Source organism: Astatotilapia calliptera, chromosome 3 (genome assembly GCF_900246225.1).
Source record: "Astatotilapia calliptera chromosome 3, fAstCal1.2, whole genome shotgun sequence".
NCBI lineage: Eukaryota > Metazoa > Chordata > Actinopteri > Cichliformes > Cichlidae > Astatotilapia > Astatotilapia calliptera.
In genome coordinates, this window is record NC_039304.1 from 19371910 (window position 1) to 19397801 (window position 25892).

Consider the following 25892-nt stretch of genomic DNA (forward strand, 5'->3'; position numbering starts at 1 on the left):
AGTCAGGCTGCACATTGCTGGCATTGCGTCTTTCAACAGGTTTGTGGGTAGATTTGGATGCACCAGGGGTAAGTGCAGCCACTCAGCCTCTACTCAATGTGATCATAGCAGCAGGTGCAGATGTGTGTCACAAGTTAATCTAGTAGTAGGCTATGGTTCTTGGCCACAGGTGGCAGCAGTGGACTCACCTCCATTGGAGACTGCTCCAGCTGCTATGTGATAGTCAGTAGATGGATTCCAAATTGAAGATCATATGAAAGTTTTGGACACTGTTTATTACTAATCACTGTGTAACTCCTGTAAATTCACAGTAACTGCCATCTCCTTACAAATGTTTATTGGATTAACCACACTTATACAGACTGTATATAACTACCACCTCTAAAATGTTTGTTTGCAGAGAAAAGACACAGACAGACGATGCTTACAGGATGTGATGTGACAACACTAATGAAATATTGATGTGTCATTTTTGTTCAAGACGTTTTTCTTATGGGCCAAAATATTAAGATCATGATGAACAGGGGTGGTGATTCCTATGACTTTGTGTATGTAATTTGGAATTTTTTACAAATGTGGTCCAAAATAGATACATGATATCATTTCATTCATTTTAAAGGTTTATTTGCATGACGCACAAACAGACAAAATTGAAAGGTACAAATGTGTTGTGCATGAAACGAATTCAAACGTGGTGCAGATGTGTGTCACAAGTTGATCTGGCTGTAGGCTGTGGCACTTGGCCAGAGGTGGCGCTGGTTGATTCGAGTCCATGTTAGTGCACAAAGTAAACTGCTCGCTTTAGTTGTGCAGCAAAAACGCTGAAACCAGAGAAATAAAAACGTGCGAGGGGGACGATAACGACGAGTCTCCCGATCGTTTACTCTTGCTGTCCCGTGAACAACATCGGCGTGGTGTTAATTGTTTGCTGTTTTCGCGATCGCGTCGCGCATGAGGATATCAGCAGGTAAACTCGCGACGTTTTTAAACATTATTGTTCAACAGCATCAAGACTGACGGAGTGTGTTAACCTCACAAGTGTCACAGATGACACATTTGGCGTTTTTTTTGCTGGTTTGTCGGTAGCAGCTCCTGAAACGCAAGACTGCCACACATCTGTTCGACCAACGCCAGTTGATCTAAACGCCAGTTGATCTGGAACACCGGCTGTAGCTTTTCAACTCACAGCCCGACACATACCAACAACAGCATAGAGAGCACAGACGTTAAGGCGGCGAGGCGTGATTGCGGGTGCCGCTCAGGTGCGTCCTTTTCCCCTGGAGCGGCGCTGCAGACCACGCCCGCCACGCACATTAACCAGGTAAAATACACATTTAGGCAGAATTTTGCAAATATCTATTTTTAATTTTTTAGCAGCATAGTGCTTTTTTTCCCAATTATTTTTTAAAAGTCAGGTCAAGGCTCCAAAAGCCCAAAGGCGATATAAGGGTGGCGGCTCCCAACAGTTTTTGTTTGCTACATGGATCATTTTAGTTCAGCTGGGTGTCTTTCCTTTTGTTATATTTCTTTAAGAGTTCAAAATGTGTTAATTACATAAATAAAATGTAATTTTCTCTGTGGCACTTCATGGATTTCATAAGCAACACACCTTAGTTGTTCACACAAAGCATAAAGGTAAAAAACAATATAAACAGTGTTATCTTCATTTTCAATCAATCAATAATTTTAGATGTCAAAAAGTATTTGCAAAAACATACTCAGGAGAAATGTATAAAATCAGCTTTATTCTATGATGTTATACACATTATTATAAAAATCATTTTCTCATGACTGGAACATCAACTACCTGAGAGTAAAAGTGCAACTAAGTTAGAAAACCAATTTTATGCCATTTATGTGGATATAAACATATTTCAACTATATTCATTTTAAAAGGTGTGCTGCACTGTCAGCCTATGAGCACAGACCTTTAGACAACCTATGTAGTGGTACAAGCTTAAGTTGTCAAGTTTTGGAAAGAGGCCACTGAGTGGTGCTCCATCCCTGCAATGCGTGGGCTGACTTCATGGCTGCAAAGGTCACAAAGTCATGAGGGTTGTTTTAAAGCTGAGCCAGCTGCTTCAGCGCCTCCCCCTCGCAGCGCATGCAGTGGTAGCCTATGGTAGCAGTGGCATCGAAGCACCCCTGGCCGAGGTAAAAGTCCATCGATGGTTTGTTCCAGTTCAGGATGGTGAAGTTGAGCTGGTGGCAACCAGCAGCCAGAGCCAGCTACAGGAGGGCAAAACCAAGAAGGAAGACAGGAATGACTGCTGAGCTGAGATCTGTATGCTACCTCTGAGACACTGTTCATCATTTTTTTGTGCAAATATTGAAAATAGGAAAATCCTCAAGGTTTATCTTCTACAGTGTTCACACGTTTTACTCACCTGTGCCACCTTGCTCATTAGTGCTTTACCAACACCCTTCCCTGAAAGACAGATCATGTGCATTACTTGAGATTTCGTGCAAATACAGATGCACAGAGATGATGTGACATCTTCTCAGAGGCTGTACTGTACCTCTGAACTCAGGCATCACGTACAAGTCCTCCATATAAATGGCTCTGCCTACAAACGAGCTGTAGGAATAGAAGTAAAGTGTATAGCCGACCTTCCTGTGTCCTGAAAGAAGAAAAATATCAGTAAGCTAGCTTACAGTTTACGGTTAACAGCTTCAGTATTCTTAAATCTTTATATTTGTTTTGTTGTTCCTTCCGATTGAGTTAATGTCGGTGAATATTCAGAACACTGATTATTAATAACATAATATTTTATTGTAAACACATAACTATGTAACATTTCCTTTATATCAGTGAAAAAAATGATCGGATTTGTCTTGTTGCTCAAACTTAATGTGCAACAGCCTTTATAAATGTAACCTCACAAGAAGGTGACTGTTTACTATCTCTCGTATTGTCTTTCCCTGATGAGCGACAAAGACTTCATGTTCCCTCTAAAACTTAGAGGCACACTTAGTGTCAGTGCACTGAAAACCACAAATTCTATTTTACAGAGAACTGAATTTCTCAGTGGGACAAGATTTTTTACATGCTGATGTTTTATCCTAAACATACTTGCTCCGCAGCGTTTTAGATCAGTGCTGGCTAGGTAGTTTTAGGAGTTTGTTAAGATTTTAGACAGTATAGGTTCATTTTAAAGTTTCTTCTATTTAACAATTACCCATCAGTTTCGAGTTTGTGTAAGTGTTGGGTCTGTGTTTCCACATGCCCCGTTAGTTTAGAGACTTATTCCTCATGAAGAACACACGACATAACAGATCATCTTCAACCGGTCTTTATCTCGCTAACAAGGGAAAGGTTTGGTCAGAACCAGGCAGTGGAGCATAATGCTCATCACCTGTCTCTATCCTAAATCCTTCAAAGAGCAGCTGTCCTGCGTTTGTGTGACCTCCTGCTCACCAAAAGGACCATAAAAGCAGGAAGCATACAATTCAACAATAAGAGCATTACAACGTCCGGACGGGAGAGATGCTACCAGAGGGTCAGGCACATGTCTCAAAATGGTGACGGGTTGCTCAGCTTTTTATAGTCTCTAGTGGCCCCCAGCTAGTCGTAAAAGCCAAAACATCACATTTTTTCTCTGTTACAGCGCCTAAGTTATGACCTCGGCAGTTGTTTCTCTGCTTTCTGTAAGGTGGGGGTGTGGAATGTGGTCTGTCTATCTCCCCTGTCTTTAGACACAGAGTCTCCTGCTTACAACCTTCTCTTCATGATTCAACAATTAAGCATGTCAAGAAAACAGTGTAACACATTCCCAGCAGATCAAGGATACAGAGTGATGCACATTTATCTAATGAACTAATATGTGAATATGTTCTGTTAACTCAAAAGTATAATGAGAACTAAACTACATACCGATCACACACTCTATTTTAAAGGGTATAATATGATCTACAACAATATCCTAATTCAACTATTTTGATGTACAACACAAGAAACAGATCTTTCAGATAGGATGTATCTGAAATAAAACCTCCCCCAGCACAGAGTGGCTGGAGAGGTGGTCAGGATCAAAGGAATGGCTTTGATCCTACTGCTTGAACTAAGACTTCACAAATTTAAGAAACACAATGACACATTCAACAATTTGACTTAACAGTAAGTAACTGGGTTAGAGTTGTTCGATAGTAGCTTGAAACAGTGTGTGTGAAAACTGTGTAAGATGATCTTCCTCACCTTCTTTTGTTCTGTGCTGCTCTGGCACCTCAGCGATGATGCCATGAAAGAACGGGTTCTTGGAAAAGCCATCTTGCTCCAAGTCTGAAAAGAAATTACAGACAACTAAACATAATAGATCTAATTTTTTTTACTGACATTAAAGTTACACATTACAGAATATTTTCAAAACGGGGACATTTAATTTATATTTAACATTGAGAACCTTTTACAGTTGTAGCTCTGACGGGTACTACCAAAACTGGTGTTTTGGACAGAATAAAGAGGGCAAAGACACTTAGTGGTGGAATGAGGAAGTGTGAGAAAGTATGAAAAGAATTTCTGCTCTAATTCATCCCAAAGCTGTTCTGTTGGTTTAAGGTCAGGACTTCAGGACTTTGCAGGTCAGTCAAGTTCTTATGCTGGTGCCCAGTCAGTCACTTTGTTGTAATACCAAAAACAGCTGACAGTGGAATATGGGAATATGTTGAAATGTCATGACTGGACTTGTTGCACAGGTGGCATTCCATCACGGAACTATACTGCACTGAGCTCCTAAGAATGACCCGTTCTTTCACAAATGTTTGTAGAAGCAGTCTGGAAGTCTAGGTTCTTGATTTTATACACCCATGACCATGGAAGTGATTTGATCACCTGAACTGAATGATTTGGATGAGTGAACTAATATTCTTTGGCAATACAGTTGTTAGGTTTTGTATTGTTGATTGTCATTTATGCTTAGAAATATTTAACCATATATGCTTAGAGGTGTATAATCAATTGTGTAGTGATAGGATTGTGATCTTTAGCAGGCTGTAAAGGCTTGGTGTGTATTCCACACTAGAATGCACACCCACAGTCTAGGAACATCAGAGAGGTCCTATCTTCTCTTTGTTGATATATGGTATAGCAAACACACGTATATCTCTTTAAGTATAAGAGCCTTTTGTTTAGATAGATCTGCTAGACGCCTGGCACCAGCTTTGGGGAGTCTTCACAGGGTCACATCTTGACCTCACACAAATCACACCACATACACACACACACACACACACACACACACACACACGATACTCTTTGTTTGTATGTAGACGTCATATGTTAATGAACCTATGCATATTCATGTAACCTCAATAAAAGAGCAGTGTTACGGGAGAACGAACGAGAGCAACTGGGGTCAAGCGAAGGAATGGCGTTTGTCCGGTTCTCTCCCGTGCACGAGAAACATGAAGAACTTTGCCTACTCGTGTCTTGCTTTGCTGTGTAATTATATTGCCTTCAACGTTCCAGCGAATAGGTTCAAGCTACAAACCTATCAACAGTGCACCTGTTGAGATATAGGAGACAGCAGTGGAGTTTTTAACCAGACTTCGGAGTCTTCCGCTTATCCGTTCCAGGGTCACGGGGGGCGCTGGAGCCTATCCCAGCTGTCATAGGGCGAGAGGCGGGGTACACCCTGGACAGGTCGCCAGTCTGTCGCAGGGCTAACACATAGAGACACAGACAACCATTCACACTCACATTCACTCACAGATTCACAATTTAGATTGACCAATTAACCTATCCCCACTAACTGCATATTTTTTGACTGTGGGAGGAAGCCGGCGTACCCGGGGAGAACCCACACAAACACAGGGAGAACATGCAAACTCCACACAGAAAGACCCCGGCCTGATGGTGGAACTGAACTCGGGACCTTCTTGCTGTGCAGCAACAGTGCTAACCACCGTGCTGCCGTGCTTAAACCAGACTTACAAACCAGATATTACAAAGTTCACATTACTACAAAATTAATATGCAATTCTGGGTATGTGATGTCATTGAACTTCATTTGGCAAAGGGTGTTATTTATGGTACTGTGCCAAAGTGTTGAGCCACCCTTCGTTCCTTAGTATTTTACTTCCAAGGAGCAAGATTTTCTTTAATTTTTCTTTTCTAAATGGTCTTGAGCAATAGTTCTCCAAGCTTTCTGAAGGTCAGTCAAAATTTATCTTTTACATTCGCTGTTTTTTCATAAATTTTCAGTCGAGTTATATCTGGGCATTTTCAGAGGAATTTTAGATTTTATTTCAACACTGAATCGTTCAAGCAAAAACAAAAAAGGCACTTGTCATGGGGGCTCAGAGGCCAGTATGTGGATGTGGATCCAAGTGTAGGTTCAAACACATGAAACAGCAAAATGGTTCTCTCCCTAGCTTTGTTGCTGAACATACAGTAAATGTGAAAAATTGTTACAAGGAAGGAATGGGAGGATCTGAAGTAGCGGAAGTGTGGACAGATGGAAAGTGTGGTTAGGAAGGGAGTGAGGGAGGCAAAGACTGATAATCGTGGGAATGATTGGATTTGTGTCTTACTTGGCAGGTGGAGTGAGTATGGCTCTGGTAGGAGGGGAAATGGCTGGGTGAGCATCCTGGAAGGTGAATGAGTGGAGAGAGTTGACCTTGTTAATACAGAGATCCAGAAGAAACAAAGGCAGGTGGGCAGGCAGGTTGCGAGAAGTTTATCAGTGACAGAGAAGCAGAACAAAGAGTCTTGTTGTGGCAACCAGCATCCTGGAAATACGCTCTGAATGTAACTTGACTGATGGTTCCAGGTGGGCAATGCCCCCTGCGTTCGTGTTCAGACGTGACAGTATTGCATATGATGCTGGACCGAAGGAATGGCAAGCTCCACCTCGGCTGGCAGCCTAGAGAAGCTTCAAAAGGGGAAACCAGTTGTAGATAAAATGAGGGAATCATGCACATACTCAACCCATGGAAGGTGTGATGACCATTTTGGCAGATTATGTGTTGTGATGCAGCAGAGAGTGGACTCTAGCTCCAGGTTGAGTCTCTCGGTCTGGCTGTGGTAGCCTGAGCTGAGATTGGATGGGCCAGAGAGCTAAGCAGAAAGCGTTTTTGATTTGTGAGGTGAATTGGGGTACTGTGTGAGAAAAAAAATCTCAACCAGGATGCCGTAAAGCATTTATCTGCTTTAATGTACAACCGGTTTTCCAGAAGACATTGAAATATGAAATGCTGAGGTGAAACAGTTAGCAACTAAACAATTAGCAAGACAGAAGACATTCCAGCTAGTGATGTTTTGCCCAGACCAGTCAATATGTGGATTAATAGAATTAGTGGGTTGTCAGAGGACATGAATGTGAAGAATGCGAGCATCTCCCGGTGGTTGCCAGACGTGACTAGGGAGACAGGCTTGGTTTGGAGGGTGATAAGGGCAAAAACTTGATTCTTCGGCGCCGTGGTACGTATGGGGGGGATTAAGCAGAATTAGGGGCAAATGCAACTGCTTGGCCAGCGTAGTGTCTGTTAGATTTGGCTTGGCCCCAGAATTGATGAGGGCATGAAGGGAATTAGTGGTCTGGTTCACACTGAGAGACACAGGTTTTAGAAAATGGTGTTTGAAATGAGTTAGAGATCCACCCGCCCATATCCCCGATGTTGTAACTTTATTGCAGTTTTGTTTGATAACAGCATTCTGATTATTTTGTAAGTGATTTAAGTGTTAGTCACATGTTTAGTGAGGGCTGTTAATTATAGATTTAATTTTCTGCTAAAAGGGAGCATTTAACAGTTATTTTCATTAGAAACTGCGTTTCCCAGAATCCTTTGTGGTAGACGAAAGTTACTCTGGGGTTTTTTTAGCTAGCAAAGAAAGTTTGGGAAGCCATTATATGTTGCTCTGATGTCGAGCAGTTTATTTGTTGTACATTCCCCCTTTTGAAGCCTTATATAAAGACTATCGTTTCTCCAATTGATGTCCGATCCATTTTTTTGGCTAAGTGGATTCGCCACAACACCCAGAATTACTGGTGAGTGGAGCCTTTTGGCCCAATTGGGCAGACCGCGAGGTAGTGATTGAGAGAACCACATAAAAACACTCGCGGGTGCGAAAATGTCGTTCCCGCTCCTCCAGAGAGAGCTGAGAGTGACCAGTTTGCATGGGTCCGACCTTGTTAATCAAGATATCCAGAAGAGGTGAAGGTAGGTGGACACGGAGGTGGTGAGGAGTTAATCCGTGACAAAGAGTCTTGGTGTGGTGGTGACCAGTGTCCTGGAAATGGGAGCTGCAGGTAACTCGAGTGAGAGTCCCATGAGTTGACTACAGGCACAAGGAAACTGAGGTATGCAACACAGAAACAATGAGCATGAAGAAATGCTGCCTGCTACTGGCAGAGAAGAGATGTGGATGCTGTTCTTAAATACTGCACTATACTGTTGACTGTCCTGAATCTCCATCAGGTGAGCTGAGCAGGTGGACTGACAAGTGGTCCGCCCAGAGGTGAATACACAGGGAAGTAGTAGAAAAACACAGACAGCTCACCCAGACCATGACAGCGCCTAACTTAAGGGATCAAACCCGTAACTGAAAGGATGAACCAGCAACTTAAGAATGAATGACAATTTAGCAACAAACCTATCTTAAATTCTAACTTTAGCCAGTTTATGAGCCTGTTGTAATCATTGTCATCATCATCATCATCATCAAGTGCTGCTCCCACCAATGGTAACACAATTTGGCAGACAGAAAATAGAACTTTTTGCACTATTTGCACCTTTTTACAAGGTGACTTCTAAAGAGCTATTACCTCAAACATTGGCATATCTCAGCATTTTGTGCAAGGTGTCTTTAAAAACAGAAGAAAATACATTATGCATTTTTTTTCTTTTTTTTTCTTCTTTTTTTTCTTTTTCTGCTCATTTTGTTGGTTTTTGCCCTTCTCCCCCGTCCCTCTTCTCAGCTGTTTCTCTTTCCCTCTTTCTTTCTCCCCTTCTTTCCCCCAGTCAAGTCTGTCCCATATTCAGTAAGTGAAAATAAAATAAACAATAAAAGGTGAATCAAATGGACCATTATGGCAAGGCTGGGATGGTCAATTTGGTAAAGTAAATCCGTTGGGCATCTTTCTTTACCTTTAGACAACAATTCTGATCGCAAAAGAGCCAAACGGGACAGGCAAAAAAAAAAAAAAAAAAAAAAAAACAGAAGAAAAGAGAAGTGTGACAAAGTCAGCATTACCTGAAAGACATTGCCTTCAGAAATTGTGCTCTTCAGTTGATCCTTCTACTGTTTACTGAGGCACATGAAAAATGACGTATTTGCATGATTCAACAAACTGCTGCAACCATTTCCCATTTTCCCAGCAAAATAATAAGAAATGAGGGGTGGATTAAGATTTTCAGTACTGTTCTTTTAATGACCATTGACATGCAAAGCTTACCTTTCCTGAAGCAGCTGAAATACACATTTAACAAAATGTCAGCTGAATATCTTTTTTGGTTCACAGTTTATTTTACAGCTGCAGATAAAGATATTAAAAATCTTCTTTCTGTGTTTTACAAAAGATTTTTGGAAGGGCAAGAATAAACTCTGAACCATGTTCTTATAGTTAATTAACAAAAACATAAAACACAACGTGAGATGTGGAAAAAAAAAGTTCACTAAAATAAAAACTAGACTTCTGCGTTTGATTGGTAAAAATGTGGTAAAAAAACAAACCCAAAACGTTATTAGAACTTGTCTGCTTTGACGGATGTGTTTCTTGAGACTTTGGGTGTCTACGAGACTGTGAGCTAACTGCTTTCATAATGATGTGATATTGTGTTTGTGTTTTTATTGTCATACCTGTAATAATTTTCCTAAATCTGGCCTCTGACATATGTCCTCAATACAGTTAGAAAAAGACTAAAACTAAGACTGAAACTAATAAATAATCAACTAAAACTAAACCTTTTCAAACAATAAAAACTAAAGTGAAATAAGAAAATCAACTCTGTAAACTAAACTGAATAAAAAACAATAGTCAAAATAACATTAAATAAATAACAGAAAAAAACTACAATAACTCAGCTCTGAACCTCTATTGAGATATCACCTTGGATTTCATGTTTTTTTTTTAAAATAAAACAATATATTTAAAGTCAAGACAGAAACTTGAGACATCGCTACATACATTACCTTTCTGGGTCACTTTCACATGCTCTGCCAGGTTCTCATACTCTGCCAGTTCCTGGAGAAAATCATAAATAGGATCAGCTGCCATCATTTATTAGGACTTCACTGTTCCTCAGCCAACAATAAAAACATTATTTACAGGGAGTTTATTAGCCTGTTTGCAATAAAACTAACAAGCAGGACAAGCACAGTTCATCCAATAATATCTCAGTAATCTAATAATAACTGCAGCGTTGTGTTTTTAATACTCTCAAACATTTAAAAATAGATAAACATGTAAAAACATCAACAAAATAAGGCACAACAATTCTAATTTCCACATTTCAGTTTTTCACAACATAAAGCTTTTTTAACCAATACCTACAGTAAATCATAGGAATATATGAACATTGCAAACCATTTCCAGTGACAAGATATGCTGTAAACTTTGTATTCATTTTTGATCCAAATGGCACAGCAGCCTCAGCGAAAACATTTAAACGAGGCAACTTCAACATATGTACATACAAGGTTGCTCACTTTACCATAAATTGTATGGGTGTGCATTTTTTTTCTGCATATTTAGAAAAAATATGCCATTTCTCCACTCAGTGAAGTGATGGTTAAGCTTCAGCAGCAGTTTGCTCTCATGTTTCTTTCTGTGAAGCTGTAACTGTTTAGCAGTGAACAGGAGTGCTGCCTGACTAAAAAGTCCTTCACAGGCTCCAGATGCAGGAAGAGCTGTGTAAGGACAAGAAAGACATTGTGGACAAAACAGGACACCCCCCATAATCTTTAGTTACAATATTATAGTTAGTTAAATGGTCTGATTGTTCAAATCTGTATTTTCTTTGATTGTGGTAAAATAATGTGTGCCCCAGTCTCCAAAAATGACATAGTGCAGGAAGCGTAGTTATTCCTCCGTTACACCACAAGAGGGAGTATCCCCTAAAATGAGCAGCTCTAGCGGGAGTAAATAAGCCCAGCCACTACCCATAAGGCAGTGCGCCTATAAGAGTTGTGTGCGACTGCAAAGGTGTGTAAAGTTGTGCTATGTCCATGTATATATTTGCAGGTAAGCAGATACAAGATGGTAAATAACTTAAAATGTATCTACAGATGAGTCCACGGGGTTGCAGAGAATGTGGGAAAGTTGGCCGTTAATCCCCACTATGTGTCATTAGTGTGTAAGTTATTGGTAGCGATGTGAATTAGCCGTGATGCTAACGATTAGCAGCTAGATCTAATTCATTAGTTTGTGCGGAAACCTCGTGGCACTTTTGTGGATTTATACCTGTACCGGGCTGTAATCACAGCAGATATAGACTGGTGGATCACACTATCTTTTGTTTATGTTTATTTCATTGTTACACTGTAAGAAATATTAGTGATTTGAGTTTAAAGACTACCCATAAGGCAGTGCGCCTATAAGAGTTGTGTGAGACTGCAAAAGTGTGTAAAGTTGTGCTATGTCCATGTATATATTTGAAGATGCAGTAAAGGCGAACTCACAAAGCCACACTGGTTTCAATTCATTTTAATCCAAGTGTGCAACAGCTGTATTGACTTTGATTGACAGCTTCTTGATGTGAGGAAAGCCATGCAATAGATCCGAACCTTCAGTGAATGGACATGAATGGTACCTCTCCAGCTCCCCTGCTTCTGGCTTTCCTGACCCCATGGATCCAAAAAAGTCATCTTTGTCGAATAGGCCGCTGTTTGTGCTGGCTAGTGATGTGTCAGTCGCGAAGAAAACGAGAGCCGGATCATTGACATGAACGACGGGAGTCGGAGCCGTATTTCTTTTTTCCCCCTTTCTCTCACACTCTCTCTCTCACTTTTTTTTCGCTTCATGCTGCACGTGAGCCTTGTGTTTGTGCTGAGCAGAGGGGGGAGGGGCGCAGACACAGCTTTATGCTTGCCGAGCAGAAAGGGGAGGGGCGGTAGTTACACTGGCAGTAGCACAAGAACAGAGCAGGAGATAGAGAGAGAGCCAGGGGCAACAACAAGAGACAACATCGTCACATTAGAAAGGTATAGTAATCATCCACAAGTATTTTCAGTTGCAGATGATAAAGGATTCAGAAAGTTTATTCATGCAGTGAATCCTATGTATGCAATTCCAAGCAGGAAAAAACTCTCCCACAAAACCATCCCAGGCCTATATGACAGAGAATGTGGATCTTCTTTTTGTTTTGCACATTTTAATGTATATTTTATTGTGTTATGGTTTGCAGTGTTTTGTGTTGTTTCACTTTAAATTTGTTTAAAAGGAAAAAGCTGAAAATATAAATAGTCAAAAAGTTAAAAGTTGAATTGTAAATAGTTGTTTTTTGTATTTTATAATTTATTTTTTAAATTTATGTGGAGTGAATAAATAAGAGCACATTTATATATTAAACATATATAAATAAAACCACATTTTTTTTACATTAGTACCGTATTTCCCGGACTACAAAGCGCACCTGAATATTAGCCGCACAAGCTAAAATCAGGGGAAAATCCTGTTTTGTACATACAGTAGCTGCACCTGACTAAAAGCCGCAGGTGTTTCAATGTTGACTTATCATATGTAAGAGAATATGCACAAAGGGAATTGTCAGGAAAGAGATGGCTGTTTGGAGACACACCCCTTTTATTAATATTTTGAAAAACAAGTTATGGGTACATATTTGCACAACTTTTTTGGTATATGTACAAGTAGCGGTAATTACAAGTACAAAACATGTACTGTGCTTCATAAATGAGTAACAAATGTAGTACATAACAATAACCTACAGCACACCAGAAAAATAGATTCGGACTACCTTTTAGGCTCAGGTGCAGTGACACGGCTTTAACAAGAAGAAAAGTCAGTCATTCACCACCATCTTCCTGCACACTAAAACCACCAAAGTCCTCTTCTCCAGTGTCGGAAACGAACAGGCTCAGGATGGCTTCGTCATCCACTCTCAGCTTCTCTCCTTCGTTGTCAGTGTCAGAGTCGAACACCCTCAGAAGGGCCGTGGCGGTGTCCTCCTCTCCATCATGCAGCAGTCCAGCCCTTCGAAATCCGTTGGTGATCATGGATGTTTTCACACTTTTCCACGCTGTCAGATTCCACCGGTGGAGTTGAGCATAACTTGCTTTTCGCAAGTTTATTGCCGCTTGTCATCCACGCCTCCGGCTGAACGTGTAGCGCTACTTTGAAGTTTGTTTTTCGCGCTACTTGTACGGCACTATGTTGCCTGGCGGATGGACACGTGACCAACATACCACTCTTGAACTGTGTGTCTGATCACATGCCCTTCCGCCAGGCAACGTAGTGCCGTACAACAGCGGAACAAACAAAACAAATCGTCTTACGATATGACAAAAATCATGGACAATCCAGAGAAAAGCCGCACCTGACTAAAAGCCGCAGGGTTCAAAGCTTGTGCAAAAAGTAGCGGCTTATAGCCCGACAATTACGGTAATTCATTTTGTGCATCATTTTATATTGTTGTTGATAATAAATTAATTAAAGCAACAAAACAACCTGAAGAGCCGGTTGGGAGCCGAAGATCCAGCTCTTTTTAGTGAGAGGATGAACAGGATGAAGAGGATGAACATCAATCAATCTTTATTTATAAAGCAATTTTCATACAAAGATGTAGCACAAAGTGCTTTACATGGTTAAAAGCAGCCCACCCCACCCCGCCCTCCAACTCACTCCCCACACTCTCATTAACATGAACGATCATGGTTACATACACCCCCCCCCCCTCACGCACACACACACACACACACACACACACACACACACACACACACACACACACACACACACACACACACACACACTTAAAGAGTAAAATTGGGCTGGGCACACATGGTGTTGGGTGCCATCTCCAACAACGATGAGGCGGCCTACATGGATGAAGTGAAGAATCTGGCATCGTAGTGCCAGGACAACCACCTCCAGCTGAACGTCAGCAAGACCAAGGAGCTGGTGGTGGACTTCAGAAGGGGTCAGCACAGAGACTACAAGCCCATTATCATCAATGGAGCTCCAGTGGAGAGGGTGCAGTCCTTCAAGTATCTTGGTGTCCACATCTCCTCAGACCTGACATGGGCTGCCCACATTCAGGTCCAGACCAAAAAGGCTAGGCAGCGCCTGTATCACCTACGACAACTGAGGAAGTTCAGGGTCTCTCCAAAGATCCTCAGGATTTTCTATACAGGCGCTGTGGAGAGCATCCTCACACAGAACATGACATCGTGGTTCGGGAACAGCTGTGTGAAGGACCAAAAAGCTCTCCAGAGAGTGATCCGTACAGCAGAACGCTGCTGCAGGATTGCTCTCCCCCCGCTTCAGGACACCTACACCAGGAGATGCCGGACTAGAGCAGCACAGATACTGAAGGACCCGTCCCATCCTGGCAACAAACTGTTGCAACTTCTGCAATCTGGTAGAAGGTTCCGCATCTTCCGGGCAAGGACAGAGAGACTCAAGAGACTCAAATTGACTGAGACAGGACTCTCTTCCAGACACTAAACCAAGGCACAATGTACATTTCAATTCCTTTAATTTTAAATATGTTTATATTGTATATCCTGTAAAATAGTCAGATGTCTATTCATATTAATGTACAGAATTCACCTGCTTGCTGCTACTACTGCACATTCACCCAGTGTATATACTATATGTATATATATATATATATATATATATATGTAATGTTCTTCCTCTACCCCCCCCCCCCCCCAATTTTTGCACATGTCGAGGAGCGTGTCAGGCTACATTTCACTGTGTGTTATACTTGTATAACTATGCATGTGACAAATAAAGAACCTTGAACCTTGAACCTTGAACATGAGCCAGGTGAGGAAACACTATCACGGGGAGCCGTCTGCACCGGGAGACGGTCACAGACCGCAGCCTCCAGGCTGGGCACACAGCAGGAGGGAGGCAAAGAAGCCCCCCAGCCAGGCTGAGAGGACCCACAGAGCCCCAGCAGCCACGGTCGATCACAGCCCCGGTGCAGAGAGCCCTTTTCCCATTCCTCCCTGTACTTTTGCAGCCTTTTTTTCCCTCTTTCTCTGAGGTGAACAAACATTGCTGCTCTAATGCTGGGCTTACACTGTGTTATTTTTGGCCTATTTTGAGACGATTTTTGAGTATATGAGTATATGAGTATTTTAGTATATGTGGGGTAACGAGAAGCGCTCACACTGCTCAAGTGCAAACACGTAAACGTCGGTGAAAAAGACGGAGCAGCATGGCAGTGCAGCATGTGATCTGGACACAAGCGATGGAGGCACAACTTGTAGAACTTTGGAAAGCTCATCCGAGCCTTTTCGATGTGGCATCACAAAATTATCACGACCACAACAACCGTGAAAATAGTTGGATTTACACTGCTGCTCAATCACAGCCGTATAAATGATGACACTGGACGCAGCGTGTTCGGGTGATGTTTTCCAACTTTACTCGTAACCCGGAAGCTCCCCCCACACACAGCCTTATGGGAACAGTAGTCTACTGCTACACCTCCTCCTTTTAGCTAAAGACATACTTCATAACGTCTCAAACAGCTCACTAGAACAGAAATGGGGAACATCATGAAACGTGAAAATTATACACATCCCTCATTTGTTCACTTACATTTAAACAAAACACATTATTGTAAACATCTCTGACAGCTTAACCCAGCTTTGAATAGGGTATGAATGGATAACTTCAGAGAATTACACATCCAGTCTTTCAGGAGGTCTCACCACTCGACCAGATCTGGTAATAATAATAATGGATTGGATTTATATAGCGCTTTTCAAGGCACCCAAAGCGCTTTACAATGCCACTATTCATTCACTCTCACATTCACACACTGGTGGAGGCAAGCTACGGTTGTAGCCACAGCTGCCCTGCGGCAGACTGACAGAAGCGAGGCTGCCATATCACGCCATCGGCCCCTCTGGCCCACACCAGTAGGCGGCAGGGTAAAGTGTCTTGCCCAAGGACACAACGACCAGGGCAGAGAGCCCGGGAATCGAACCGGCGACCTTCCGGTTACAGATACGCTTCTCAACCCCCTGAGCCACGGTCGCCCCACATAGTTCCTGTTGGTCTGAGGTGGCTCCTATTTCTCCTCAGAAAACCCCTGTCTGTTTCTACCACATAGGATCTGGGAGCACTGGCAGGTCCAACTACTGCTCCGGTAGTTCCTTCAGTGGTAATCCACACTTTCTGTCCTGACGATAGTTCCGGAAGCGGTCTGACTCTATGTCTGCGGTTGTAGTGTTTTGCCTGCTCACGCATCCCCTCCTCGTCTTTTTTGCGAAAAGCCTGTAGGTCGGGCCACTTTGGCACCAGCTTTGCCACAGCTTGTGGCAGCGTGGTCCACAGGTGTCTCCCCATTAGCAACTGCGCCGGCGAGAGCCCATGTTCCAGTGGGGTGGCCCTGTACGCTAGCAGTGCTCTGGTGTAGTCACAGTCCTTTTTCCACAAGTCTTTAATGGTACGAACAGCGCGTTCTGCCTCCCCATTGGCTTGGGGGTACCTGGGGCTGCTCATTTCATGTGTGAACTGATACTCTTTGGCAAAGTGCTTGAACTGTTCTGATGAAAATTGCGGCCCGTTATCCGATACCACAGTCTCGGCAACACCATGTCTTGCAAAGGCTTCTTTTACAGCATTAATAGTGACCTCTGCAGTTGTGTGTCTCAGTTCAGCTATCTCAATGTACCTTGAGAAAAAATGAATAATCAGCAGGAAGTGTTTCTTTGACCACTCGAACAGATCCATGCCGACTTTTTGCCATGGGCGGTCGGGAACAGGAGTTGCCAGCATTGGTTCACGGCACTGTAACCTATGTTTTTGACATGTTTCGCACCTGTCTACCATTTGACGTATTTGGGTTGAGATGCCCGGCCACCACACAGACTCTTTTGCTCTGGCCCTGCATTTTGAAACGCCCTGGTGGCCTTCATGCAAACGTGACAAAACCTCCGCTCTCATTTGAGGTGGTATCAAATTCAAATTCAAATTCAAATTTTTATTTGTCACGTACACAGTCATACACAGTACGATATGTAGTGAAATGCTTGGACAACTGCTCGTGACCTAAAGAAAACAAAAAAGGAAAAGGCTATGAATAAGATAGGAAATAAATATGAGAAATTAAAAAGGGTAAATTTAACTAAGAAGGAATAAAATATAAATTAAGGTTAAAATGAAATAACTGTACAACACAAATTAGAATGAAGGGTAAATTTAACTGGGAAGGAATAAGATAAAATATATAAATTAAAGTTGAAAATAAAATAACTGTACAACAAAATACACAATATAGAACTATATAAGAATGTATGAAGAAATCTAAATATAAATAAATATATACACAATAACAGCAGCTGTACAAGTATTAACCGGAAATGAAGAATATAGTGACCAGTGTTGTGCAAAAAAAACACAATGTGTGCAAAAACAATGTCCAGAAAGTCCAGTGTGTGTGTAAGAACCATATGTGTGGGTCAGTACTGTGTGGTGGTGTGATTGAGAGACCGTATCGCCTGCGGGAAGAAGCTCCTCCTCAGTCTCTCTGTGTTGGTCTTCAGGGAGCGGAATCGCTTTCCTGACCTCAGCAGAGAGAACAGTCTGTTGTTGGGATGGCTGAGGTCCTTCACGATCTTCCTGGCCTTGGTCCGGCACCGCCTGCTGTAGATTGAGTGCAGGTCAGGGAGCTCGGAGCGGATGGTGCGCTCAGCTGACCGCACAACCCTCTGTAGAGCTCGTCTGTCCTGCATGGTGCTGTTCCCGAACCAGGTTAAGATGTTTCCCGCCAGGATGCTCTCTATGGTGCACGAGTAAAAGTTCCTGAGCACCTTGGAGGGCAGTTGGAAGTCTCTCAAGCGTCTGAGGTGGTAGAGACGCTGTCGGGCCTTTTTCACCACGGTGTTGATGTGACAGGACCATGACAGGTCCTGCGTGATGTGAACTCCGAGGTATTTGAAGCTGTCCACTCTCTCCACTGGGCACTCGTTGATGACGGGGGTCTGGTAGTTCCTCTCCTGCTTAGTGCTGAAGTCCACTATCAGCTCCTTTGTCTTGCTGACGTTTAGAAGGAGGTTGTTCCTCTGGCACCAGTTCTCCAGATTCCTAATCTCCTTCAGGTAGGCCGTCTCGTTGTTATCAGAGATCAGGCCCACCACGACGGTGTCGTCAGCAAACTTGATGATGGTGGTGGAGCTGGTAGTGGCCACACAGTCATATGTGTACAAAGAGTACAGCAGGGGGCTCAGAACACACCCCTGGGGGGCTCCAGTGCTGAGAGTGGTGGAGGCTGAGACATGTCCGCCCATCCTTACTGCCTGTGGTCTGCCAGTTAGGAAGTTGGAGATCCACTGACACATAGATGAGCTGAGTCCCAGATGCTCCAGCTTGGTGGTGAGTGTGGAGGGAATTATGGTGTTAAATGCAGAGCTGTAGTCTATGAAGAGCATTTTAACATAATTCCCCCTTCTAGTGTCCAAGTGAGTGAGTGATGTGTGGAGGAGATGAGAGATGGCATCGTCTGTGGAACGATTTGGACGGTAAGCGAACTGTAGTGGGTCCAGTGTGTCTGGTAGTGAAGAAATGATGAAGTCTCTGACCAGGCGTTCAAAGCACTTCATCACTACTGAGGTGAGGGCTACAGGGCGATAGTCATTGAGAGAAGCAGGGTGGGGTTTCTTCGGGACAGGAACAATGATGGACTCTTTGAAGCATGTGGGGATCACCGACTGAGATAAAGAGATGTTGAATATCTCAGTGAACACAGGAGCTAGCTGGTATGCGCAGTCTCTTAGGATACGACCTGGGATGCCGTCTGGTCCTGCTGCTTTCCTGGTGTTCACTCTTTTGAAGGCTCTCCTTACTTCATGCTCGGAGATGACGAGCACGTTTCCGGTGCTGGCAGTATCTTCCTGTCTGCAGCACAAGTCTCTCCCCTTTCATGAGAAGACCATGGACTAGATTGAAGTCCATTCTGTATTGCCAGTACCCCTTTAACTCTGGATCTAGTTTACCTTTTTCTGGCCAGCCTGTCCCACATTGATACACCACCTTTCTACACAGGTCATCCATTTCCTGCGCCAACTTAATCTCCTCCAGCCTTTTATCTGTTGCTGGGAGATGGGAAACTACACCGTCCACGAAAACCTCCACCTCTTTTTCCAGCTGAAGATCCCCAGCAGAAGGAGGCCCTGCCAGCGGTGCTCGTGAGAGAGCATCAGCAGTGACAAGGTTTTTCCCTGGAACATGGACAATGGTGAAAGTAAAGCGCAGCAGCCTGAGGCGGAATCTCAGGATGCGTGGAGGCAGGTCGTCCAGGCCTCTTGTGCTCAGAAGAGGGACCAGGGGTTTGTGATCTGTGATTAGAGTGAACTGTAGGCCCATGAGGTAAGATGACAGTCGTTCACACACCCACGTTACAGCGAGCGCCTCCTTTTCTATCTGCGCGTAGCGTTTCTCTGTGTCTGTGAGACCTCTTGAGATATATGTGACCGGTCGCCAGGAGTTGTCAGATTGTTTCTGAGTGAGAACAGCCCCGACACCGTATGACGAAGCATCTGCAGCGACTCGTGTATCTGCTGAGTTGGAGTACTGAGCGAGCACTTCTGGAGAGCTTAATATCCCTTTTAGTCTCCTAAATGCTCTTTCCTGTGGCTCCGCCCATATCCACTCGTTTCTGTCTTTTAGCAGTTCCTTTAATGGTGTGGTGATTGTGGCTAGTTGTGGCATAAACTTGGCAAGATAGTTGGCCATGCCCATGAGACGGCGCACATCTTCCACGCTCTGAGGCTGCGGCAGCTGCTGGATTGCTGTTATCTTGTTGGGATCAGCCTCAATGCCTTTTGCTGACACTTTGTGTCCCACAAAGATTATTTGACTTTTAGCAAACTCACACTTCTCATTCAGAGTGAGACCCTCCTTCTGAAACATTTGGCGCACACAGTGCAACCTCTGGTCGTGCTCCTGCCTGTCTCTGCCATATACAAGCACATCATCGGCGTGACAAATTGCCCCTTCAAAATCTTCCAGGATCTGTGACATTCGCCTTTGGAAATGTTCCGGCGCTGATGCAATGCCAAAAGGAAGGCGGTTGAACTGAAACCTTCCAAAAGGCGTGATGAAGGTAGTGAGTGGCCTTGACTCTGGCGTGAGCGGAATTTGCCAGAATCCAGACCGGGCGTCGAGCTTTGTGAACACTTTAGCATCTTTCATCATCGCTAGTGTTTGATCTACTGCTGGGAGGATGTGTCTTTCTCTTTTGACTACTGTGTTCAGGGGTGTGAGGTCCACACATATTCTGGGGGGCTTTCCTGCTGGTCTGGGGACCACTACCATGCCAGAACACCACTCTGTAGGCTCAGTGACTTTGGAGACAACACCCATTTCTTCCATTCTGTGCAGCTCATTTCTCACTGCATCTCTGAGGGGAAGAGGAACACGTCGTGGGGCAGATAAGGCTATTGGTACAGCTCCTTGCTCTATCTCAATGTGATAAGGCTCCCTCAGCACGCCTAAACCTTTAAAAACGTCTGGGTATGCTGCCCTGAAATTTGTCACCGATTCCGTTACTGTGCTTACTCTGTACACAAGACCCAGAGCCTCACACGCTGGCCTGCTTAGCAGTGGCTGTACTAGACCTGACACAAGGTAGACGTCTTGAGAAACACTGCGCCCTTTCACTGCTAGCTGTGCCTCGAAGCAGCCTTTAACATTGAGTGGGTTACTGCCCGGCCCTAGTAACTTCTTTCTGGGTCTCTGCAGCTTACCATCCCTGTCTGGACTTTACAAACCCTCTGGAATAGATGTAACATCCGCCCCTGTGTCAAGTTTAAAATATACATTTTCCTCATTTAACTTGACCTTTTGCACCCAGGGCTGTGACCTCCCAGTCTCTACTTCACCCAAGAACACACAATCCTCGCTGTCTGCATCTTTCTGATTTTCTGTCACTTTGCGTAGCGCTGTAGCTTCACTACTGCGACAGACCGCATCAAAGTGCCCTTTTTTCTGACATTTTCGACACTGTACCTCTTTGGCTGGACATTCTTTCCATGAGTGTTTGTTCTTGCGACCACAGCGGCCACATTCCTTTCCGCTTTGCTTGATTGGCTTTTGTTCTTTCTTTTGCCACGTCTGCGTTTTCCCGCGTGTTGTATTTGTCCGTATTGTGTCCATGTTCAGTGTTTTCTCCACTGCCGCGCTGCTGTGAAGTATTGATTGTTGTTTCTTTACCGTTTCGCTCTGCCTAACTTTCTCAATGGCTTTAGCAAGAGTCAACTCTGAGTCCATTTGCAGCAGCTCGGACAGTCTTTTGTCTTTTATGTCAACTACAATTCTGTCCCTTATGAGTTCGTCTTTGAGTGCTCCAAATGCACAATTTTCTGCAAGTTTGTGCACAGCAGTGATGAACGACTCTGTACTTTCCCCTTCCTGTTGCCGTCTGGAGTTAAACTGTGCTCTTTCAAAAATTACGTTGTGTTTTCCTACGTAATGTTTGTCAAATGCCTCTTTGACAGTTGCATATTTCTTTTTATCTGCATCGCACAGTGGTAAAACTGCCGAAACATCATCAGCAGCGTCTCCTATAGCGTACAGGAGTGCATTAACTTGATACTCGTCTGATTTGTTATCAAGAGCAGTTGCAATGCGAAATCTTTCGAACCTTCTGATCCACTTTGGCCATTCGGCAGGATGAGAAAAGTCAAATGTTTCTGGGGGTGTTATTTGTACCGTGGTCGCCATCGTGACGTGTGGATCCCTGGCTTCCTCGCGTTCAGAATCCAAGCTTTCCGGTGCGCCGACCTCGTCTCCTCCTTCCGACATGTGAAGCTCGTGCTCGACCGCGCGCGCGCACGCGCACGCGCCCTGTTGCTAGCGCCGGTCACAGCCTCGGCCACGCTTCACCTGCATGCCGGTCTTGTTCGGGTTACCAATGCGAAAACTTCTGTCGCAGTTAACTGCACAGTACTGTACTCGAAAAAGAAGAAGAAAAAAAAAACTGTGGAGACCGCCGTTCGCACTTCTGACACCACGTATAAATGATGACACTGGACGCAGCGTGTTCGGGTGATGTGTTCCAACTTTACTCGTAACCCGGAAGCTCCCCCCACACACAGCCTTATGGGAACAGTAGTCTACCGCTACAACAGCTGCCTGACCAGTGTTTTTCATTAGCAATTTAGCAAAGTTGATGGTGGTGGTGTGTCTGTGTGAGTGAAAGACAGAGAGGGAGAGAGAGCGAGCGAGTGACAGAATTTCTGTTATAACCTTCATTTTAAGGAGGCACAGTGTGAGCACTCAGGTCGCATCAGAGCATCGGGCGGTATAGTGTGAGACCTGCATCGTGACCTACCAACTTCTAACCCCTGCGAGTCAATCGTGCAGTTTGAGCAGGAGCTGAATAATGTGACTGAAAAAAATCGCAGTGTCTGCCCAGCTTTAGGTGTACTGTCGTCTGAGACTTGCACCGCAGTGTCGGCATTTGTTTCCCTGTTGGAAACAAATCTGAATTGTCATACTCGAATTGTCATAAGTGTGCTGTCAGTTCATTGGTCACAAAGCAGGAGAGGGGCTGGGAATTATGTTTTCAAACAAAGCGTTAATTCCATTAACATTTATAGACTACTTTTGATTCTCACTGTATTACGGGACAAAGTGCGTCCCTTATTAGCTCAATATGGGACGATTCCGTTTTTAAAGGGACGGTTGGCAACCCTATCCGTGACCGCTGGCAATAAGGAAAGGCTGCTCTTCATAGAGGACTCACGCTCGGGGAGACGTTTTCTGGTTGACTCTGGCTCCCAGAAGAGCCTCAGGAACTCACGTGTTGTCGTTGTATACCTTGTGAGATTATTATATTATCTTATGCCACGTTACACCCCTAATTAAAGATTGTGAGACTATTATGTAGTTTTAGTTTGCATTATTCTCCTGAAGAGGTGATAACTATTAGATTTATTAAACTGATTTGTATTACATTAGACTGCTGATTTATTGTGAATGAATGATATTGTTTTATGATGCATTATACTGCTGAGTTATAAGAAATACAGAGAGTTATGGCCTTATTTGTCTGATTAGAAGAGAACAGAGCATACCGGAGAGGTTTTCTGCCCCATCTCATAAGGAGAAGATAAAACAGGGAGCCAAGGCCGTCACTTAGGCGCTGTAAGAGAGAAAGAATGTGGATGTTTAGGTTTTTACGACTAGGTGGGGGCCACCAGAGGCTATAAGAGTTTGAGTAACCCTCCACCATTTTGAGATTTGCTGTGACCCTCTTCATGCATGTCTCCCCATCCGGATGGTGTATGCTCATAAAGTGTTGAATTGTATGTAATAAAATAATTGTTGATTGAGCATTTATACACCGAGTATTGTCCTTCCTTCAGCCCAAAGATCAAAAGAATTGGGAGATTTTAACAACCTCCACAATGGTATATTATTTAATCTCAAAAAAATTTGTAGATTCCCCACTGTGGCGGGGCGTGGCCTGCGGTGCCGTGCAGAGGAGGCGGACGCACCTGCACGGCATCCGCAATCACGCCCCGCCGAATTAAATATTGTACTGGGTCCTGTGGTTGGGTTGTTGGTGTTATGTTGAGCGGGCAGCGGGAGAGCTGCAGCTCTGTGAGTATTGTGGACAGCAACCGTCAAAGCTTTAATAAAAAGCATCAAAATGCCACTGGGTCTGCCGTGTATGTTTACACCCACGTACTACCAGAGAGAGCCCGCGTACCACAGTTTGGAAAAGACTGATCTAATGTGTAAAAGAAAAGTAATGAGTCAAATATTGCCAAATATAGTGGAGTAAAAGTAATGTTTCTTCTTCACAAATGTACTCAAGTAAAAAGTATGGTGCAATAAAAGTACTTTTAAAAGTTTTTTTTTTTTCCAAAACTTACTTGAGTGTAGCTAACTCATCACTACCCACCTCTGATCACACACACAGCTGGACTGCATGAGTGAGGATGTGTCAGCTCACCATGATCATCCGCATGATGTCCTTGCAGTCATCCAGGTTTGCCGTGCGGATGGAGAAGTCCATGTCAAGTGGATGCAATGAGGTTTTGCTCCAGTCTGTTAGAGGACGGACTACTTAAGAAGTAGGTGAGCTCTTTATCTTGGTTGGACATTGTGGGTGGGCGGATTAATCCAAATATTGGATACTTTAGTTTGCTCTTACTGAATGTTTTTGTTCTCCATTGTTAATCATGAAAGAACACCGAGTGATTTTGACCCACTTGGCAATCCAAACATTCTGCAACTCCGTTTAAACAAAATCCCATCGTTTCACATTTTCTGACTTTTCCTAAAATGGCCTTATTCGTTAAATACTGAATTTTGGGGTGTGTAGCTAAAAATAATAAATACATATGAAAAACTTCCTTTTGAAAACATCATTTTGAAACCATATGAGTTAATGTTATTTTGTGTGTGTGTGTGTGTGTTTTGTTGTTTGCTCATTTTCTTTTCATGATTTTATTCTCAGTCCTGGTTCCACAATTTGCAATTAGTGAGTTTATAGCAGAGTAGCTTGAAAAGCGTGTTGTGTTGCAATGGCCCAGGCAAAGTAAAGACCTCAATCTTACTTAAGTGCTGTGCATAAACAATGTCAATTCAATTCAATTTTATTCATATAGCGCCAAATCACAACAAGTGCCTCAAGGCACTTATGTCCGCAAACCACAATGAACTGAAGCACCGTCGTAAAGAAGAGTGGGCGCAATAGAGTCATAGAGTAAACTTACTTAAAGTTATTGCTGGTAAAGGTGGTTCTACAAACCACTGATTTAATACTGTGTGGGTTATCTCCAGGTATCCTCCCACAGTCTAAAGACATTTAGTTAGTTAGGTTAAATGGTGATTCTAAAATTGGATGCAGATGTGAATGCTTGTGTCTGTGGCGTACCTGCTTTGCGCCCCATGGCAACTGGGATAGACTCCAACCTACTTCCATACTACTCTCAGCAGTGTCCTTGAGTGAATTTTAAACTGAACTTGAAAGAATAGAAGAGCAGATCAGAATTGTTAAAGGATCTTTTAACAAAAGGCATTCACTTGGGGGTTCATACTACAGAAAACGAATGATTAAACCTGATTGATCTATCTATAAAGAGTATTTGAAATGTTAGATTTATGTTGAACACTAAAACAAAACATTTGACACTCAAGTTTAGGTAAAGTAGTATCATCATATGAAAAAAATTAAAATACAATCTTAGTCTAACAGTGAGGGATTTGTTTCATGAAGATGGGCTTTATCCACCAAACAGTGAGCCACCCTACCATGATAACAAGTGCTGACATCTCCTAACTACAGGTGCTAAATAAAAACAAAACACAAAAAACAAACAAAAAGGTTTTTTCTAACTTTTAGTAACCCAACAACTCATCTTTTTTTTTTTAAAATCACTACACTGCAAATTAAACCGTTGTTCATGTGGTGAGGAGCATGAACTTGTTTTGAGAGTTCAAAGAGTTTAAAGTTTTACTGCTTCCAAAGCAGAAAGTGTCACTGGCTCTTCACACTGTGTGCTGTCTACTCTAAGCAACCAGCTTGAGTAATGGGCAGAACAATTACATTCTCTTCCACTAGAGGACAGTACAGCTACCTGCTCTAATTAAATGGGTCGCCAACTGCCAGTAAAACAGAAGAAGACGAAGAAGAAATCTAATAGAGATTGACAGACCACGTGACTTTCGCGCATTGCATGCCGGGAACTCGTGGCAAAACAATCCAAGTACCGCATCAAATGCAAGCATTTTCAGCACCGC

At 43.2% G+C, this 25892-nt stretch overlaps 1 protein-coding gene across 3 annotated transcripts; it reads right to left on the minus strand.

Moving 5' to 3' along the window:
• Window positions 1-1797: 1797 nt before the first annotated feature.
• On the minus strand, window positions 1798-24162 carry LOC113018818 (diamine acetyltransferase 2-like). 3 transcript variants are annotated; one of them, XM_026162214.1, is made up of 8 exons: window positions 11749-11797; window positions 10130-10181; window positions 9393-9406; window positions 6529-6584; window positions 4196-4279; window positions 2520-2621; window positions 2388-2428; window positions 1798-2229 (listed from the first exon to the last, which is right to left on the minus strand). In XM_026162214.1, the coding sequence occupies exons 4-8, from the start codon at window positions 6581-6583 to the stop codon at window positions 2062-2064; spliced, it is 450 nt and encodes a 149-aa protein (XP_026017999.1). In that variant the 5' UTR covers window position 6584; window positions 9393-9406; window positions 10130-10181; window positions 11749-11797; the 3' UTR covers window positions 1798-2061. The 3 variants fall into 3 exon arrangements, with proteins under 3 accessions (XP_026017999.1, XP_026017998.1, XP_026017997.1); XM_026162213.1 differs by lacking the exons at window positions 6529-6584; window positions 9393-9406; window positions 11749-11797 and adding an exon at window positions 24100-24162; XM_026162212.1 differs by lacking the exons at window positions 6529-6584; window positions 9393-9406 and having other exon boundaries at window positions 11723-11976.
• Between the last annotated feature and the right edge of the window lie 1730 nt (window positions 24163-25892).

Coding starts and splice junctions, on each gene's coding strand:
- LOC113018818 (XM_026162212.1), bottom strand. CDS start 11,803: ATGACTTTTTTGGATCCATGGGGTCAGGAAAGCCAGAAGCAGGGGAGC. Junction 10,182..11,722: donor TTCATGTCCATTCACTGAAG/GTTCGGATCTAT, acceptor GATTTTCTCCAG/GAACTGGCAGAGTATGAGAA. Junction 4,280..10,129: donor TGTGAAAGTGACCCAGAAAG/GTAATGTATGTA, acceptor ATTTCTTTTCAG/ACTTGGAGCAAGATGGCTTT.